General features: G+C 37.8%; 1 protein-coding gene across 5 annotated transcripts in view; it reads left to right on the top strand.

Moving 5' to 3' along the window:
• The window catches only part of VPS13B (vacuolar protein sorting 13 homolog B), an 868,795-nt gene that overhangs the window by 791,050 nt on the left and 58,319 nt on the right, over positions 1–19,426 (top strand). For all 5 annotated transcript variants that reach the window (XM_055116771.2, XM_063606452.1, XM_057303059.2 and 2 more), the window contains exons 44-48: positions 8,979–9,134; positions 17,157–17,420; positions 18,068–18,151; positions 18,330–18,505; positions 19,028–19,198. In XM_055116771.2, the coding sequence (XP_054972746.2) occupies positions 8,979–9,134; positions 17,157–17,420; positions 18,068–18,151; positions 18,330–18,505; positions 19,028–19,198 (851 nt within the window). The remainder of the gene's footprint in view (positions 1–8,978; positions 9,135–17,156; positions 17,421–18,067; positions 18,152–18,329; positions 18,506–19,027; positions 19,199–19,426) is intronic.

The following is a 19,426-nucleotide window of genomic DNA, read 5'->3' on the forward strand; positions in this document are numbered from 1 at the left end:
AACAATAGATATGTATAATGTTGAAATGACCTATTTAAAACAAGCCTATTTATCATTTCATACTTTTTAAACTGTATTTATATCTGATTTCATGATTGAAATGGTCAAAAAACGTTATGCATAAAATTTAAAAATGAAATATTTTAATGCATGAAACATCTTTCTCATTAAATCTTTTTGCAAAAATGTTTATGCAGTATATTAGTTTTCCCTAATTTAGTTCACTTAGATTTAATTTTTTTTTAGCCCAGAATACCCATGAAGCATCTCATTGTTTTGTAGAAAATAATTTAAATGAAAAAATGCTACTATTCTCCCCACTTTTCTTTTTTTAGGTTATTTTACATATGTAAACTTCAGCCAGAGATTGAACAGAGAAAATTCCTGAACAATAAAAATCCATAAATAAATTCTTGAATTTAGAGTTGTGTTTATAGTTATTTGTGAAAAATAATAAAAAGATTCTATGGCTTGATTATAGGTATGTTGAAACATGGATTAAGCCTTAATGTTTGCTAGAAACATGTGAAATTTGATACCCTGACTTACCCAGGGAAATTCAAATGACTATTACAAAGTATATGATGAAATGACACAATGCACTGTTTTAAAGCTATGAAGAATATAGATATAACATATGAGTAGCATTATTTCAAACAGCCAAACAGTGACTTTCTTGTCAGTTACTTTGTTCCATTGTCTCTCACGCATCAATCCCTGGTGTTTATTGATGATTGATGCTCTGAGAGGAAATAGCAATTACTGACCTAAGAGTTCACTTCCTCTTCACCCTTCCTTCCTATATCTCTCTCCCACCCTCTGTCTCAAGATTTGACCTCCTAAAACAATGATTTTTTTATTCCAGAGTGACTCCTTCTTTCCAAAATCAATATTCAGTGACTCCATTTGGGTTACAATCAAAACTATTAGAGGAAAGTAAGCTGACAAGTTGATAATAGAAAATTAATTTTCTAAATTCTGTTGACAAAACAAATGACCAGGAGTTGTTTTCACAAATAGTTTGAAGCCATAGCTTGCTGCATTTATGGCTTGTCTTTGTTTCTAACACAGTCGGTATGCTTTGTAGACACAAATTTTGTGCAGAAAGAACTACTCCCTCCCTGGTTGTCACATGACAGGTTAGGTTGTCACCTACTTTTGTTTATCGGAAGTAACATTACTGTCATCTTTTGTTCTATTTCAACATGTCTTTCTTATTTTGGGGAGTAAGTAAAATACATTCTCTGGTCCAACTTTTAACTTCCCCAAGCAGAACACCTCAGAAGCCCTATGTTTTTCTTACTCTAAAAACATTTTGCAGTGTAATTATTCTTATTGAATATCTGTTTATCTTACTATATTGTAAGCATTTTCAGCCCAAGTGTACTGTCTAGTTCTTTTCTATACCTACCATGTGTAGTACAGTTAGTTGGCTTATAGTAAACATTTAATAGCTGTAAATCCTTAAAAATACTTGCAAAATTGAGCCAGGTACAGCGGTGCATGTCTGCAGTTCCAGTACTTTGGGAGGCAAAGGTGGGCAGATTGCTTGAGTTCAGAAGTTCAAGAGCAGCCTGGGCAACACGGCAAAACACTATCTCTACAAAAGATACAAAAATTAGTCAGGCATTATGGTGCATGCCTGTAGTCCCAACTACTCAGAAGGCTGAGGTGGGAGGATCACTTGAGCCCAGGAGGTTGAGGCTACAGTGAGTCATGATCGTGCCACTGCACTCAAGTCTGGGCAATAAAGGGAAACCCAGTCTCAAAAAAAAAAAAAAAAAAAAAAAAACAAGCTGTGGCCCTAGGGAAAAAAGCTCACATAATTGCATTAAATGGCTCCTAAGAATCATGTGAATATGTAATATAGCAATATAGCAAGCCAGACTCTGTGCTAGGAATTATGGAGACTACAGAGATGAACTGAAGATCATGTCACCCTCTTGGCAAAGTGCCAAGAGGGCAAGTTGGGAAAATTTGGCTTTCATTAGGAGGTTGAACTTGAATTTTTAAAATAGAAATGTGTAATTTCTTTTTACCTAAAAATGTGACCTCTGTATGCATCCTATTAGACATTTTTTTATTTTAATAACATTTTTGTCTGATTGCCAAATAAGACATAGTTGTAATACAAAATTTGGAAATTACCTGAGGAAGCACACAAAACACACATGGAAAAAAGGAAACTTAAAATGCATAATCCTATAACCCTAAAATAACCACTGTTAGCATTATGGCTTATTTCTAGCCTTTTTCTTCCTTGGGAATAGGTATACATACTTTTTGTTTATTTGTTTTACAAAAATGGGGTGTACTGCCCATACCTTTTTGTAATGTGTGTTTTCCAATTAATCTGTTGTTAACTGATAGCATTAACATGTTTTCCTGCTATGACTGTTTTTCAGTCATTTGAAAGTGCTCTACAGTGTAAGTATAGTTTTGAATAGAGGCTCTGAGTAATTTCAGATCTTTTATCTTTCCCTTCCCAACACTCTGGCCCTGAAGAAATCACTCAGCCTCTGTGTACCTCCATTTGTTTTTTCATCTGTCTACCTTACAAGATTGTTTTAAGGAATAAGTAATATTAAAAATCACTTAGCCCAGTGCTTGACACATAATGTCTAATAAAGGAAAGCTGTTTTTATTTTTACTGTGTTATTTGACCAATTTCCTAATGCTGCCAAATTTTTATTAAAAAAGCACTGGGATAAACATACATCTAGATACATTCTTTACACACATCTGTAATTATTACCTTAGGATAGATTATTCCATAGAATTGATGCATCAATAGGTATTACAAGTAAGATTTTTTTATATAAGGACTACTTTTCAGCCACAATTTTTATTCCAACCAGCTTTTTATGAATGTGTCAGGTTTCCCTCTATTGTAAGAGGTTGTTTCATGCTAATTGCACAGTATTTGTGGCCTTCAGTTAATTCAGATAATCTTGAGAGAGAACTTACAGCACCCATAGTTTGTGGAAGAATAGCCAACACTTATATACGACAATGCAGCCTCCATTATATCACACCCTGAATGATTTAGAAAGGCTTTCTCAGTTGAGCTTACTTTCTCTTTTTCTTTTTCCTACCAAAACAAACTACATCAAAGGGTCCAAAAATAATTCAGTTGTATTTATTTAAACTTACTCTTTTAGGTGGGAAATTATATTCTATAAATGTGAAAGGATATGCAGGGCCCTCATAATTTTAGCATTAAAAGTTTCAGCATTGAATTATGACACCAAGCATTAGTCATTACCTAGAAATTTTTCTACTTAGTTTTTGGCATTATTTCAGATACGTTGAACATCCTGAAATTCAAATTCCTTGAAAAAGCAATAATAAGCAACATATTTCATTTTTATGCTAATTTAGTAGTGTGGAATGTACTATCAGTTCCACTTAGACTCATGTATTCCAAGCAAGTGATTTAATTTCGATTCAATTGACTTTCCAGAGAGTATTTTGGATAGACAAGAATTATTTTAGTATTTTAACTTAATTTTTACTCATGATGCTCACCTATTGTATCATTTTGGGCCTACTTGATATTTTAATATCAGTACTGCAGTATCTGAATTATGAATCTGAGGGATTACACTGACTTGGCGTTTAATCTAATATTATTATCCCTGTAAGACAAATCTGTGTTGAAAGATCATTCAAAATAGGAAACTCTTGTAAATATCTTGATTTAATACTCATTTTGGTTTGGGTTTTGTTTCGACATTCTTGAGTTTATTTGGACAGACCTGGGGTGAGAGGGCCCAGCACCTAAAAGAAGGTGTTGGGCCTCGTGGTGTTGAAGCTTGGCTTGTGCTGGCGACGCAGGATGCCATGAGGCAGCAGGAATTCGATCTCGGAGTTGTAGAATGGCTTGGCTGATGGCTGGCAGCACTTGCTGGCTGCAGTTTTTTCTGCCTTCATGATCTGGATTGAGTGGGCCCAGGCACAGTACCCAGTGTCCATGTCTTAGTCTGCAGAAAATAGGAGGCAGGGTGACCACATTCACCAGGATTTGGGCATATGGCCAACCTCCTATCAAGTATCTGGCACATCCTGTTCGGTATAGTAATTGCCTGGGGACCGCAACTGGGGACTGAATTGGGGACGGAGTGACTGCAGTCTCTGGCCCCAGGAGGCACTCATACTAATTTTGTGATACCATTTTATGAACAAATATCACCACTGACATTTTAAGACATTTACTGTTGGTTATTTTGTATTAATCTTGATTTATTTATTCAACAAATATTTATTGAATGCCTGCCATGCACTAGGCTCTTGGGATATTACGATGAGTTTAGAAGTTTATAAAATAAATGGGCTGGGTTCAATAGCTCATACCTGTAATCCTAGCACTTTGGGAGGCCAAGGGGGAAGAATTGATTGAGGCCAGGAGTTCAAGACCACCCTGGGCAAAATAACAAGACCTCATCTTTACAAAAAATAGAAAAATTTGAAAAAGCCAGGCATGGTGGCATGTACCTATAGTCCTAGCTACTCGGGAGGCTGAGGCAGGAAGATCACTTGAGGGGTCAGGATTTCAAGGTTGCAGTGAGCTATGATGACACCACTGCACTCCAGTCTGGGCAATAGAGTTGACTCTATCTCTAAAACATAATAAAATAAATGGTGCCTAAGTTTTGATATATAAATAATATATAAAAATATATTACCAGAATATATATATATACAGTAGTTTATTTCACTTGGATTGCATGTTAATTTTTAAGAACTCTTAAAATTTCTACAATGAATACAATGGATTGGGAAATTTTTTGAAGTTGTTTAAATCTCCAGTTTCTTTTTAGAACATTACGTATTACTGTAGGGTAAATTACTATAAAATGCAAAAAAAAAAAAAAAAATACACAAATGAGTGTGAAGATAAAATTTTAATTTGTGATTATTGAAGTAGAAAAAATCTTGACAGTAGTTTTAAAATGAATAGTGAAATATGTAACTTCACAAAAAAGTATTTGGTACCTTTATCATTTATGTTTTAAGATGCAGTTTAACATTTTTTATTTAACCATCCACTTTCTCTTCTTTGGTGTACTCTGTTTTCCTAGATTTTATCTTATTTTTCTTTCCTCTTAAATATATCAATTCAGGAATTCTCCCTTTGGACAAAACTGTAGGTGGTCCTCAGGGCTGATCCCCAATTCCCTGATCAGTAATTCTGTTTTAAGTTTTATTTTGTATAGAAAAAAAATGAGTTGAAAACTGTGTATGCTTCCATCTGAGGTCTTCAATGGGAAAACTATGAATTTAGTCTGGCTGCCAGCGCAGCTCTGGGGGTCTGCTGGAAAAAAAGAAAATGTACTCTCTTGGGACCTTCCATCGAGTGTGGCCACTATACAACCTGCCTTATTGCTTAGTTTTAGTTGTCATCGAAAACTTCCAACAAGAATAGTTCCTGTTTGACGTTTCCCCCCACCGTGGAAAATGTTAGACACTATCTAAGTAGACCAAAGAGACTGAAAAGCCTGGATAGATTGAATGATGGTAGGGGAAGTAAGGAAGGAAAATCTTAATAGAAAAGAGGTGAAAGAAAATTTCCAAATTGATAAAAGAACACGAAAATGCCCTAGGCTTGAGGCAGAAGGGATAGTTATTTTCTGTGAAGCCCATTGCTTTCCTCTCCCCTGTATTTCTAGCCCACGTTGCCCCTCATGCAACTCCTGCAGTCTTCCTGCCTCTCCACGTGCTCTCACTCTTTGTCAGCACATTGCTCACTTATAGGGAAGATATCAGTGACTATCCACTAATTCCTGCATAGAGTGCAAATTCCTTAGTTTAGTAAATCAGTGCCAGCCACAATCTAAATCTGTGTATTTAATCTTATCCTCCAACCCTTTATCCATGTTCCCTTTTCTCTCGCCAGTTGAGATGGTTAACCTTGTCCCGAGCATGTGTACTACTTTGCACATCTCACACTGTCTTTTTGGCATGGGAAGGAACTGTCATCTTTGCCAGTTGAAATCCTACCCAAACTCTGAGACCCAGCTGCTTCCCAATGTTTTCTTAATCACAGCAACCTGATCCAGACCCTTCCTTAACTGGACTACTATGTGACTGCTCCTCTCCTTTCCTGACTGCTTCATGTTAGTTATTTGTTCTTGCCTTATTTTCCCTATGTGATCATAAGCTCCTTGTGGGGCAAAGAACATATCTCTTCCTCTGTATTTCCTCCATAGTGCCTAGCATATTACCTTCCTTATAGTACTTGAGTAATGAAAATGTGTTGGATGATGATCGAAATCTCATTTGAATCAGGTGATCTAACACAAATGTCACATTTTTTTGTGCCTGATTTTATGCTTCCTTCTGTATAGAAATAAAAATAGGTATGCAAGTATTTGTTACTAAATGGAGGCTTACAGTATCTGTAGCAGTGAAATTTAGTCAGCGGGTCCAACAAGAACAAAACCTCTCACGTTAGCTAGGTGTCTGTGCGTATCTGAGCACTCACTGCCATCCAGTGCTCAAATCCAGTGCCGTGGGTTCCCAGGCAGGGGTGATTACACCATGGGAAGGAGAACTGAAGTACTGCTAGGCCTCCTGAATTTCTTTTTGTTGGTTTCTCTCAAGAATGTAGTTCCTTTCCTAATGAATTATATGCATCTAATTGCCAATGATATTTAGATGTTTTTTAACAGTAGACCAAACATTACAAATGTTCCACTGATTATGCATATGGGAAGAAGTGTTACAAATGTTTTTCGCCCACTTAATTTTCCTGTGTGAACTAAATCCAAACATATCTGAATTTTCATAATTCAAAGAAAATATCTGTGCCAACATTCTGAGAACAAATAGCTGCCAAGCAAAACCTGACAGCATATTCCTTGGTGACATCCAGTCTTTAAAAGCTGTGTACACAGAGTGAGCAGCTATCTAAAACTGAGCTCATATGCAAATGTGAACATTCCTCACTTAAAATTACATTGTGTACATTAAAACTTTCTCTAGAGTCTATGAAATGTTCAGGAAAAATGTAGCTGAGCTTGATCTTAAGTACCTTGCCTCATTATTATTTTTTTTTTTGTCATTTCCAGCTACTAGTCTGTCCAAAGAAAACAACTTTCTTATTTCTTTTAGTTTTGTGTGTACCCTGAGCTTGATTCCCAGTTGCTGCTATAAAAAACTGAAAGGGTTCCAAACACTGCTATTTTTCTTTTTTTCTCTGTTACTAATATTTAAACATCAAAGATATTCTGGTACTTTTATGTTGTAGAGTATATATAAGACCATATTTTCCCTAAAGGTGTTTGCTATCCAGGGTGTGTTTGTGTGTGTGTGTGTACGCACACGTGTGTTTTCTTAGCTGTTAGCCTTTTTTAGAAGTCACCTAACTGATAGCATTTTCCTATCACAAGATCACTGGCAGTGCATGGAGGAAGAACTTGAGTGAGGCCATATTAACAGCAGGGAGATGAGTTAGGAGATTTTTAAAAATAATGTATTCAGATTTTTTTTTTTTAAAGCCCTATCTTAACATCGAAAACGTATGTTGTGATGACCTTGGGAATTTTTTTAATTTAAGCATGTTATCAGGACTCCTCCTAAGGCTGAAACTAAAAACTAACCTGCTTCCACCAAGACATTTAATATTATGGCAATTTCCATGTAAATCCTTAATGTATTTATTATTAGGGCCTTTTATGATAGTCTTACAGGAGGTTTTCAAAGTTTTATTCTGTCTACTAATTGGGAGTTTTTCATGAGATTTACCTTTGGTTAGCTCTGTTAAAAAATTATATGTGATATGAAAGAAAGATTTAAATTGTTTGCATATGATATAAATATATCTTTCTTAAAATATCAGTTTTCAGCCAGGTGCAGTGGCTCACGCCTGTAACCCTAGCACTTTGGGAGGCCAAGGCAAGCGATCTTGAGGTCAAGAGATCGAGACCAGCCTGGCCAACATGGTGAAACCTCATCTCTACTAAAAATACAAAAATTAGCCAGTCATGGTGGCACACCTGTAGTCCCAGCTACTCGGGAGGCTGAGGCAAGAGAATCGCTTGAACCCAGGACGTGGAGGTTGCAGTGAGCTGAGATCGTGTCACTGCACTCCAGCCTGGCAACAGAGCGAGACTCAAAAAAAAAAAAAAAAGTCAGTTGTCTTTCCTTGTACTTACAAATCATAGAACATTGTTTTCATTTAAACCTGTTTCCTACAAAAGTACTAATTATTTTTTTTTTTGGAATACTCATATAGTTAAACTGATTTTCTTAGCTGCAGTTAGTGGGTAAGAGTAGAAATAGGACATATATGACCCCAAAACAAATCCAAACATGACCAGACATGGCAATGCTACATGAATAAATATAAATATGTATCAGGAGACTCAGTTGGTAAATGTTACAATAAGTACATAACAAAAAAAAAAAAAGGAACAAATACATCATATCTTACATTTAAAATGTTGAGGGTATTTCTAATTTGATATATCTGTGATCTCATAAGGAAAGTATATTAAATGAATTGCATCTTCAAACTGCTATTTTGTTCTTTATCAAAAGAAAAAAGGTATGACAATTTATGATTAAAAAAAAAACCCACAAACCAAATTTAGCTTTCATTACTGTCTAGCCATAAGAAGGAAAAAACCATCAGCCAATACCAAGGTTCTTTGATCTCACGCTTCAACCTTTTTGTCCTCCAGATGAATGAAATGATCCTTTCTCAAATGTTCAGCAGGCCTTTTACCATTTGATAGGAAAATTATTTTTAAGAAGGTTTAAAATGTGATCTGAAAAACCACATTGACTCTATGTGACATATTTGCTATTCTTAGCCTGGTGGAATAAGTTGGAAGTGGATGAATAATGCAGGTTAGAAAGAAAACAGATGCAAAATATTACAAATGGAAAGGTTTTCCAGCAATGAGACTTTCATTTTAGGACTAGGTTTTTGTTGGCACGTTTGGCATTATGACGACTATTGTTTTTTTCTCCAGCTGTTACACATCTGTATTGAAGGTTGGGGCAACTGGCGTTGGTCAGAGCCTTTCAGTGTGGACCATGCCGGGACTTTTATTAGAACAATTCAGTACAGGGGTCGAACTGCTTCTCTCATCATCAAGGTTCAGCAACTCAATGGAGTACAAAAACAGGTAAGTTTCTTTGTGTTCATGACCCAGACACCTCTTAATTATTCAGTGTAATGGAGATGAAAATAATTAATAATTTTTTTAAAATCACAGTGGTTATGCCTAGTTATATCTACTACTACCATGCATGTGAGCATTTCATAAATGCTTATCTATGATCCTGACAATGATGATGGCTTCAAACCCTTTGTCCCACTTCTTTTACAAGAGCTGCTAACAAGCAGTAAAATTTACTGATTTTAGTTTCACCTCTTCTCACTGTCACCACCTACCTTCTGGTGGAGGTGCTAATGAGCTGTGAAATAGCCAAAAGTCCTTTATTGAGAAGGAAAAGAAGCAAAGAGTAGTGGGAACCCTGGATAATCCACCAGTGGATAACCAAGAGTTGGTTCTCATGCACGTGAGAATGATCTGTAAGGAAGTGCTGTGATACTCTCCCATGACAGAGTGGGCCTGGGTCTCCAGCAAGCTTTTCTTTTCCTAGGAGTTAATATTAACTGCAGTAAAAATTCACTGCAGCCTAACTCTTGGCATATAAAACCTCAGCTCTCAGCACATATTTTTACGTATTTTATAAAACTTCCTTTTTGGCTGTTTTTGAAGATCTAAGACTGCAAAGGGAAAAAAGTATCTGACACTTTCTTTGTGTTCTTAAGATGTGAAAATGTGGTTTCTAAAAGATGTTTTTCAAGCATGGACAAGAGTAGAAAGAAAAGAAGGAAGTATTAAAATCTGAAAACTGGCTTCACTGCACACATAATAACTGGATTTGTCGTTAGAGTTTCAACATATACATCTGGATTGTAACAGTCTACCCAGAGCTTTTGTGGGACATGATAGAAACAGCACTTAGTCCCTGGAAAAGGGGAGCTTCCCCTATGGAGCAGCAGGGGCTATTCTGTTGCTGCATGCCAAGGAGGAATCAGGAAGCTGCTAGTGAGGTGAACAGTAGGACCCACACCGTATGCATTCTTGGTCTGCACCTAATCAAGGAGCTGGACTTGGTGATCTTATTATTGTGGGCCACGGAAATAAAAAGATAACTCAACTCTAGCAGAGGAGTCTCAGAAAAGAAGCATGGAAGACTCTTCCCAATTAACTGAGCATTCCTCAGAATATTTATTGATTGCCTAAAGTGGAACAAAGTAAAATGGAAAACACCAAGTATGTGAAACAGTCTTTGCTTTTAAATTGCAATTTTATGTAAGCCCAACAATGTTTTCAACTGACAGTAAGTGTAAAGGGAATTTAGAGGTTTCACTGAGAAGATATGACTTGAGCTGGGCTTTGGAAAATATGTAGAATTTGGATTAAGAGAGAGCATTCCAAGTAGACAGTATAGCATAAACGAAGAGACAAATGTGGGACAAATGAGTCTTACTGAAGGATTCCTGCAGGGACCGGCCTACTAGTGTGAGCATTGAGCCAAAGAGAACAAGGAGTGTCACTAACTCCCATCTGCCCTCAGAACACTCTTACATGAATCTGCTGTCAATGAATATCTGCCCAGTAAGTGTATACTGGTTTTCTGATTCTGTCACTCATGGTCTTTCAAGAATGTCTTATCCACCTTTCCACTGAGTAATATGTCTGAGAAAAGGTCATCCAGCCTCTTTGAATAGTTCAGATGACAAGAGGCTCATTCCCTCACACAGCAGCCCTTTCTGTTTGCTACCACCAGCTAAGTTTTCTTCCTGATTTCGAACCAAAAATCTTTCACCATTCCACCACCTTTCCCCATTCCCTAGAACTATGAGGCATATACAACAAGCGCAAAACTTGTCGTGAGAACTCCACAAGTCACCTCTCCTCTACATTATAGCCCTTCAAAAACATAAGGGAAGCTATCGTGTTTCCCCTTGGTTTTCTTCTCTCTAGGCCTTCTCAAATTTGAGTGTGCATCAGAATCCCCTGGAGGGCTTGTTAAAACACAGATTGCTGGGTCCCAACCCCAGAGTTTCAGATTGGGTGTGGTCTGTAATTTGCATTTCTAACAAGTTCCCAGGTGCTGCTGATGCTGCTGGTCCAGGGACCACAATTTGACTACTATAGCTCCAGTCTAAACTTTCCCAGGTGGTTCAGCTCATTTTAGTGTGGCTGCTAGAACATTTATCAGTTACTGAAATGGCAGGGTCCCTCCATAGAGAAATGGTTTTAATGGTATGTCCTCGTAGTCAAGATCATAGGCAACTTGGCTGTATCCCCTTGCTAGCTGTGTGATCTTCAGAAAGTCATTTAAACTCTGTGAATCAATTTCCTCATCTGTAAAATGAGGATAGTAATAGTGCCCTCCTCAGGAAGTTAGTGTGAGGATTAACTGAGTTTGTGTATGTAAAATGCTTACAACGTGCCTGCCCTCCTGCCATAGCCCTATATACCATATTTAAAATTACTCTGATGAAATGTTATCAGGCATGAGTAACACTAAGTTGGACGGTTTTGTATTATAACAATAGTGACTCATTCTTGTATAGATACTATATATTTTCAAGAAACAATGTTAAATTTCAGGGATAAATTAATATATACAGTGTTCCTGCACAAATATTACACATCGCAACAGTATACCTACCAAATGTCATAAAAGTTGGTTATTTGAAAAATACATTTCTAAAAATGTCTGGCAGTTTTACCTCTTCCCTGCCCCCTCACTCACTCAGATACACACACCCACAAGCAAAAATGTTAAATGTCTTTTTCAATTGGATTTAATTTTTGCTGTCAGGGTAGTTTAGCGTTCAGATTTGTTCTGGTTAAAGTACATCAGAGACGTAGGATTTCCTCAATTGGCAAGGTTAGGAAGGAAGAAGGGAACCAAGCTTCAGAAGAGCTTTGTGGATTCTTGTCTCCCTCACATCTTGGCTTCTTTCCTTCTACCCCACCTGGGCCTGGAAATTTGCAATAAACTGCAGCTGCCTAATTACCAGGGCCCATTTGGGGAGGTGAGTATATGCAGATCCCTGATGCACCTTAACACCCCCTGGATAATGGAGAATTGGCTAAAGCTCTTTTTTAACATTGATGCTGGGTTATCTGTGCTCTGCATTTCTTATACCCCTCTAATTTCCCTCAATTGAATGAAAATTGACCACAGAAAATTTTGTGGGAACTTTGTATGTTCTACAACTACTATGTACACATATTTGCTTCCATGTTTCCCATCCTTTTGTTGAAGAAACCTTTACTACTCTAAAATCTCAAATGTACACATGTATGTATGTATAATGGTGTCTTTATATACATACTTTTAATCATGTTTAAGTATCATTTTCCAGTGCATCTGGTGCTCTGGAGTTATTCTTCAATATCACTATTCTTCTTGGCACTGATCTAATAAGAGTTCTGAAACCTGCTAAGTAAAATCATATGTGGAAATCTTCAATACACATCTTTGTGGCTTTGGGGAAGGAGGGGAATTAGTGTGAAACCTGGAAATGTGTATTAAAGAGAAACCGTGCATTTAAAAAAATTAAGTAGCTGTCTTCAACTGATAAATTAATCTTGAAATTCTAACCATAATTTTCAAAATAAAGGCATTGTAAGTTTTGCCACTTTGAAGAAAAGCAGATAGAGCTCTCCTGAACCTAACCCTGGAACAGCCGTGCAAGCACACTACTCCACTGAGTGACCATTTTTGGATTTTCCTTCATCTAAAGTAGCCTTCCCTCCCTGGCCACTTTTAAGAATTTTCTTTTATCAAATTTGAAAGCCTATTTAACAGGCTTTTTAGTTGAAAATGAGACTATAAAAACCCACCAAGAGGATCTTTGTCTTTAAACAAAGTGAGTCCCAGATGGTTGTGGAGATTCTGTGGTTTCTCTGAGAAACAGCAAAATTCTCTTCTAAATCTCCTGGGGTCCAAAGGTTCTGAAGCAAGAGCCATGTGCATATATTGCCAGGCTTGGGCACATCAAGAATAACAGAGTTAAATAATGCTTCAGAGTTTTCAAATGTTTATTTCAAGTTAGGCAATGCTATGGCATCATAAGACTTATTTATCATGAGTGTCTAGTAACCCCTAGCATATGCTAAAGAAAAGTTTGCTTCCTAATTTAGGATCATAGTTCAGTTGACTTTTATGGTTTGTTATTGTGAAAGCATAGTTTTAAAAGATTATGATGGCTAGAGTATCTAGGGGAAATACAACAGTTCAGCACAGCTTGGTTTTACAGATGTGCTCCTTCTAAAGAAAATTCAAATAAGCAGATAGTTGAGAAATAAATGAGAAAAAGCTAAACCTCACCATTCAAATAATGCAAATTAAAACAACAATGACATTTAATTTTTGGTTCCTCAATCTAGCAGGTTTCTTTTGATTAAATAATAGTTCATCCCAGCGTAGTGGCTTATGCCTATGATCCCAGCACTTTGGGAGACTGAGGCAGGAGAATCACTTGAGCCCAGGGGTTCGAAACCAGCGTGGTCGACATAGCAAGACCCTATCTCTACAAAACATAAAATAAAATACATTCGCCAGGCATGGTGGCATGTGCCTGTAGTCCAAGCTACTTAGGAGGCTGAGGCAAGAAGATCCCTTGAGCCCAGGAGTTCAAGGCTGCAGTGAGCTGAAATCTTGCCACTGCATTCCACCTTGGGTGACAGAGCAAGACCCCCATCTAAAAATAGTGATAATAATAATAGTTCATTTATAAATAGTTATTCATATTTGTTGGTGTAAATAATAGTTCATTAAAATTGATGGTTACAGAGAACTCTTGATGACATAGGAAAATGTATCAGTTAGGACGCTTTCAGTTTGAAGTTACAAAATATGCTTGTTAATCTTCATAGCAAGTTAATGAGGCAGATACTATTCTATTTTATGTTTATTGTTTCACATAACGAGGAGGAAGAAGGCTGGTTCAGTATTGGCTAAGCAACCCAGTGTTGTATTTGCTTCTCTGTCATCCTCTTAGATTTGCCTGCCTGGTCTCAGGTGGCATTAAAGCTGTATACATCCTCTGATAACAGCTTCTGTGACACAAAAGAAGGGCTTCTCTTCTCAAACTGTCTCCCTTATTATCAAGGTGTAATATCTTTCCTAGAGCCTTTTACCAGTCTTACCTTCTCATATTATTAGCCAAACCAGAGTTCCATGTTTACCCTGATCGATGGCAAAAGGAGAATGGAATTAACAGGATTGGCTTGTACCAATCATGATACAGCCACTGGGGGCCAAGGGAGGTGTCTACCTTCCCTGAGTACTTTGCTGCCTTTTGATACCTAACCAAATCAAGTGAGGGTTTTTAACAATAAGAGGAAAGGAGAGAACAGCTATTGGGAAGAGAAGCAATGGTGTCTGACACATTTATGTTATAAAGAGCAGCCCTTACTTTCTTTTTTATGGTTTCTAACTTTTCTTAATGAGTAGATATTAATTTTATGAGAGACAGACTATCAGGGTGATGATCAACAAACTCTGGGCCAGACTTACTGGGTAACACCAAGCAAGTTATTAAATATCTCTGTTAAATTTTCTCTCTGTTAAGATGGGGAGTCATAGTAGCACCTACTTTATAAGGTTGCTGTGAGAATGTGTTCTCCAGAAAAACAGCACTGATGAGGGGGTGTGTGTGTGCACACCCATGCATGCACACATGTACATGCATGGGTGTGTGGGAAAAGAATGATTTATTATAAATTGACTCGTGATTATGAAACATGACATAATCTTAGAGAAGTCCCAAGATCTGCAGTCAGCAAGCTGCAGACCCAGGAGAGCCAATGTGTAGCTCCCATCTGATTACAAAGGCCAGAGAACCAGGAGAGCGAATAGTGTAAGTTCCAGTCCAAAGTCTGGCAAGTTCAAGACCCGAGAAGAGCTGATGCTTCATTCCAAGTCCAAAGGCCAGAAAAGACCAATGCCCTAGCTCAAGCAGTCAGGCAAAATGAGTTTCCTCTTACTTAGCCTTTTCCTTCGATTGGGTCTTCATTTGGTTAGATGAAGCCCACCCATGGTGGGGAAGACAATCTGCTTTACTCAGTCTACCAATCCAAATGTTCATCTCACTCAGAAACACCCTCACACACACACCCAGAATAATGTTTGACTAAATGTCTGCTCATACCATGACCCAATCAAGTTGACATACTAAAATTAAACATCATATGCTTAGACTTGTACATATACTGTGTATGTGTGTGTGTGTTATTCTGGAAAAATATTACAAATAGGAAATTCAGTATGTGAAAGTCCTATTTTCTCCAATCATGGTGAATATTCATATTACAGAAGGATTTGCTTTGTGAAAGAATTCACCACCATATTAAATTTTGCATTATATTTTCAATTTCAACCAATTTAAGAAAACATTTGTTGTTTTTTGTAGAAATAGGGTCTTGCTCTGTCACCCAGGATGGAGTACAGTGGTGCAATTACAGTTCACTGCAGCCTTGAACTCCTGGGCTCAAGTGATACTCCTGCCTCAGCCTCCCAAGTAGCTGTGACTACAGGCATACACCACCATACCTAGCTAATTTTTAAATTTTTTGTATAGATGGGATCTTGCCATGTTGCCCAGGCTAGTCTCAAACTCCTAACCTTGGCCTCTACCAGGCCCCCCCATTTGTTTTCTCTCTCTCTCTCTCTCTTTTTTTTTTTTTTTTAGACGGAGTTTTACTCTTGTTGCCCAGGCTGGAGTGCAATGGTGTGATCTCGGCTCACCACAACCTCCACCTGCCAGGTTCAAGTGATTCTCCTGCCTCAGCCTCCTGAGTAGCTGGGATTACAGGCATGTGCCACCATGCCCCGCTAATTTTGTATTTTTAGTAGAGACAGGGTTTCTCCATGTTGGTCAGGCTGGTCTCGAACTCCCGACCTCAGGTGATCCACCTGCCTTGGCCTCCCAAACTGCTGGGATTACAGGCGTGAACCACCGCACCTGGCCAAGACCCCCATTTCTTAATACCTACTATGAACTATACTCTCTTACCTGGGTGTAAAGTTGAATAACCCATAGGTTTAGTGGATAAATCTGTGTGTTTATAAAGATAAAACTTACACAGTTTAGGCCAGGCACAGTAGCTCATGCTTGTAATCCCAGCATTTTGGGAGGCTGGGGTGTGAAGATTACTTGAGCTCAGGAGTTTGAGACCAGCCTAGGCAACACTGAAACCCCATCCTACAAAAAAACCCAAAAGTTAGCGAGGTGGGGTGGTGCATTCCCTGTAGACCCAGCTACTCTAGAGGCTGAGGTGGGAGGATTGCTTGAGCCTGGTAGATTGAGACTGCAGTGAGCTGTGATCATGCCACTACACTCCAGCCTGGGCGAAAGAGCAAGACCCTGTCTAAAAAAAACTAAATAAATAAACTGAATAAAATAAAAAAAATTAGATATCTGCATCAAAGATTTTGTATTATCTGTTTATACAGAGATTTCTTACTAGATAAGAGTGCAATAAACCCTTGAAAATCAACTTCAAGGAATAGATTGATCACAATTGCCCTCTCAGTTACCAGAGCTAAATGATTTTCAATTCCCAGTCTTTTCCATTTCTACTTCACTCGACAAGATTCACTGCCACCTCCTGGGCAGGCACTTCTCTTATGGCTTCAGCAAAACTACTGTCCCCTGATTCACCTCTGTTCTCCTTCATCCCTTCTTCTCTGGCCCCATTTTCTAGCTTTTCACCCCGAGTCTGCCCTTGGAGTATTGGTCAGTTTCTGGGTTTGAGCTTCTACCCTCTCTTTCAGGTAAACTATCTTCTGCTTGTGCATGTTTGCAAGGCTCTTCTTTCACTAATCATTATCTCCACCTCCACATTTTCTCTGGCCAGCACCTGAGCAGCATTTCTAATTGAGTACTGGACTCCTACATGTCTGTCCTTTAAATACTGCAAACTCAACATGGCCAAAGCAAAATTTCTTCTTGACTTCAAGTCTTTTTTCCTTCTTGTACTGTTTAAGCTAATTACTTCATTTTCTTTCCATTAACATCAACATAGTTTACTCTGTTTGAATGATAACATATTTCCAGTTAATGAAGTCTGAATTGATGAAGCCTTATATACTTAACTGTCTTTTAGATTATCATCTGTGGAAGACAGATCATCTGTAGTTACTTGTCTCAAAGCATAGAACTAAAAGTCGTTCAGCATTACATTGGTCAAGATGGACAAGCTGTAGTTCGGGAACATTTTGACTGCCTCACAGCCAAACAGAAATTGCCTTCATACATACTAGAAAACAATGAACTGACGGAGCTGTGTGTGAAGGCCAAAGGAGATGAAGACTGGTCAAGAGATGTGTGCCTGGAATCCAAAGCCCCTGAGTACAGCATTGTCATTCAGGTTTGAAAAGAAGTTCAATCTAGAATAGAGCAGCTTTACCATTGAAATTTTCTCAAAATGTTCTTTACTTGTACAGCACTTAATTTATTAAAAAGTGACATATAAAAAAGGGGAGTGAAAGGCTTCGAATAGTACTTCTCAAACTGTTTCCTCCCCATCCCACGACGATACATTTGTATCAGTTCCAGTAGTTCTTACAGCCAAGACTCTGTCCCTCCCAGATGCAAGTGATATCTTGAAAAAGATTCTGCTGCCCCAGGGTTAGGGGTAGGGTGGGACTGTGGGGGTGGTATCCTCCTCACTTAAGGATCTTTATGATGGTCTGTTACTTTATCTCTTCCTCAGTCTTTACCATCATCACTTTCATTCCCATAAAGGATAAATTCTCTTTCATTTTGCCACTTAGTCTTATATCTCTCCTTATGCAAATCTCTTTGTCTTTATGGAAAGAGTTGGCCCGGCTGACTCACTGCACATTTGCTTTCTGCCATAATGAAGTCTGTTTTTGCTCAGTTTTTTTTAATAATGGCTTTTTCCCTAAACTTTAAACTCTTTTTAATCTTCCAAACTGATGTATCTGTGCCTTATTTTGATTAATTAGTAAACTGCTTAGTATTCAATAGGACCCTTTGCTATTTCATGTGCAGGTGCCATCTTCAAACAGTTCCATTATTTATGTCTGGTGCACAGTTTTGACTTTAGAACCCAACTCTCAAGTGCAACAACGAATGGTGAGTGCTTTCCCAATCCTAAAATATGGTATATGACTCTGACCTTTCCTGTTCTGAAATAAATTAAGGTCAGAGTGACCCAGGGAAGAGATTTATTACAAGTTTGTTTCAGCATCAAACAGCTGGAATACTGCAACAAAGCAAATATGAAAGTTGTTCTATCCTTTTATTTTTATAGATTGTGTTCAGCCCTCTTTTTATCATGAGGAGTCATCTTCCAGACCCCATTATCATACATTTGGAGAAAAGGAGTCTGGGATTGAGTGAAACACAAATTATTCCAGGAAAAGGGCAGGAAAAACCACTGCAAAACATAGAACCTGACCTTGTACATCACCTGACATTCCAAGCAAGGTACTAGAAAAATCCTTCCGTACATTTTACATTTTCCTAGGAGAAATTAAGTAGAAAAGTAACCTTGCACTGGGGGGCGGGGGGGAGGGGTGGGTAGGGAGATGGGAGTGGAGGGAGTTTTTTGTATGATTTCTTATCTTATGAGAATGTTATTTTAAAATTGCCCTGCCTAGGGATCTCTCATTCTCATCTGTAGTTTTAGATAAAAATCAGCCTTTCTCATTAAGCTTAGAAATAACCAGCAGGGATCATCAGAACTTTTAATTTAATTTAGATTTCATTGACACATGACTTCTGTGGTGAAAGAAGATGTGAATAGAGATCAACACCCAGGAATTGAGGGGTGGGGGAAGAAAGAGGAAAAGCCAGGGCCCAGATCATCCACACACTGTCCCATAAATGGACTCTATCTACCAAAAAGGTGTTGGTCTATAATACATTTGTAGTTAGATATTTTTCAATAAATTGTATACCACTTTAGAAATCTGATGTTTATTCTTGGTTTTTATTTCAATTTCCTAGAGAAGAATATGATCCTTCAGATTGTGCAGTTCCCATCTCAACATCCCTCATTAAGCAAATAGCCACTAAGGTACACCCTGGAGGCACAGTTAATCAGATCCTTGACGAATTCTATGGGCCAGAAAAGTCGCTTCAACCCATATGGCCCTATAATAAGAAGGATTCTGACAGGTAATATTCTTCAGTGATCTTTTTCTACAAAAATTTCTCAACATTAACAAATGATCATTCACAAAAATATTAAATACCATAAGTGGTGTGTGCATGTATCTGTCAGATTCTTACCTTTTATCATCTAGTAGGTGTATTTTGTAGATTTCTTTATTCATGATCTAGATCATAATTGCATGAAAAGTTGCTTTCTCCTGCATGCAAATTTAGCATTGAAAGATTCTGGTA

The sequence above is a fragment of the Pan paniscus genome, chromosome 7, assembly GCF_029289425.2.
Source record: "Pan paniscus chromosome 7, NHGRI_mPanPan1-v2.0_pri, whole genome shotgun sequence".
Lineage (NCBI taxonomy): Eukaryota > Metazoa > Chordata > Mammalia > Primates > Hominidae > Pan > Pan paniscus.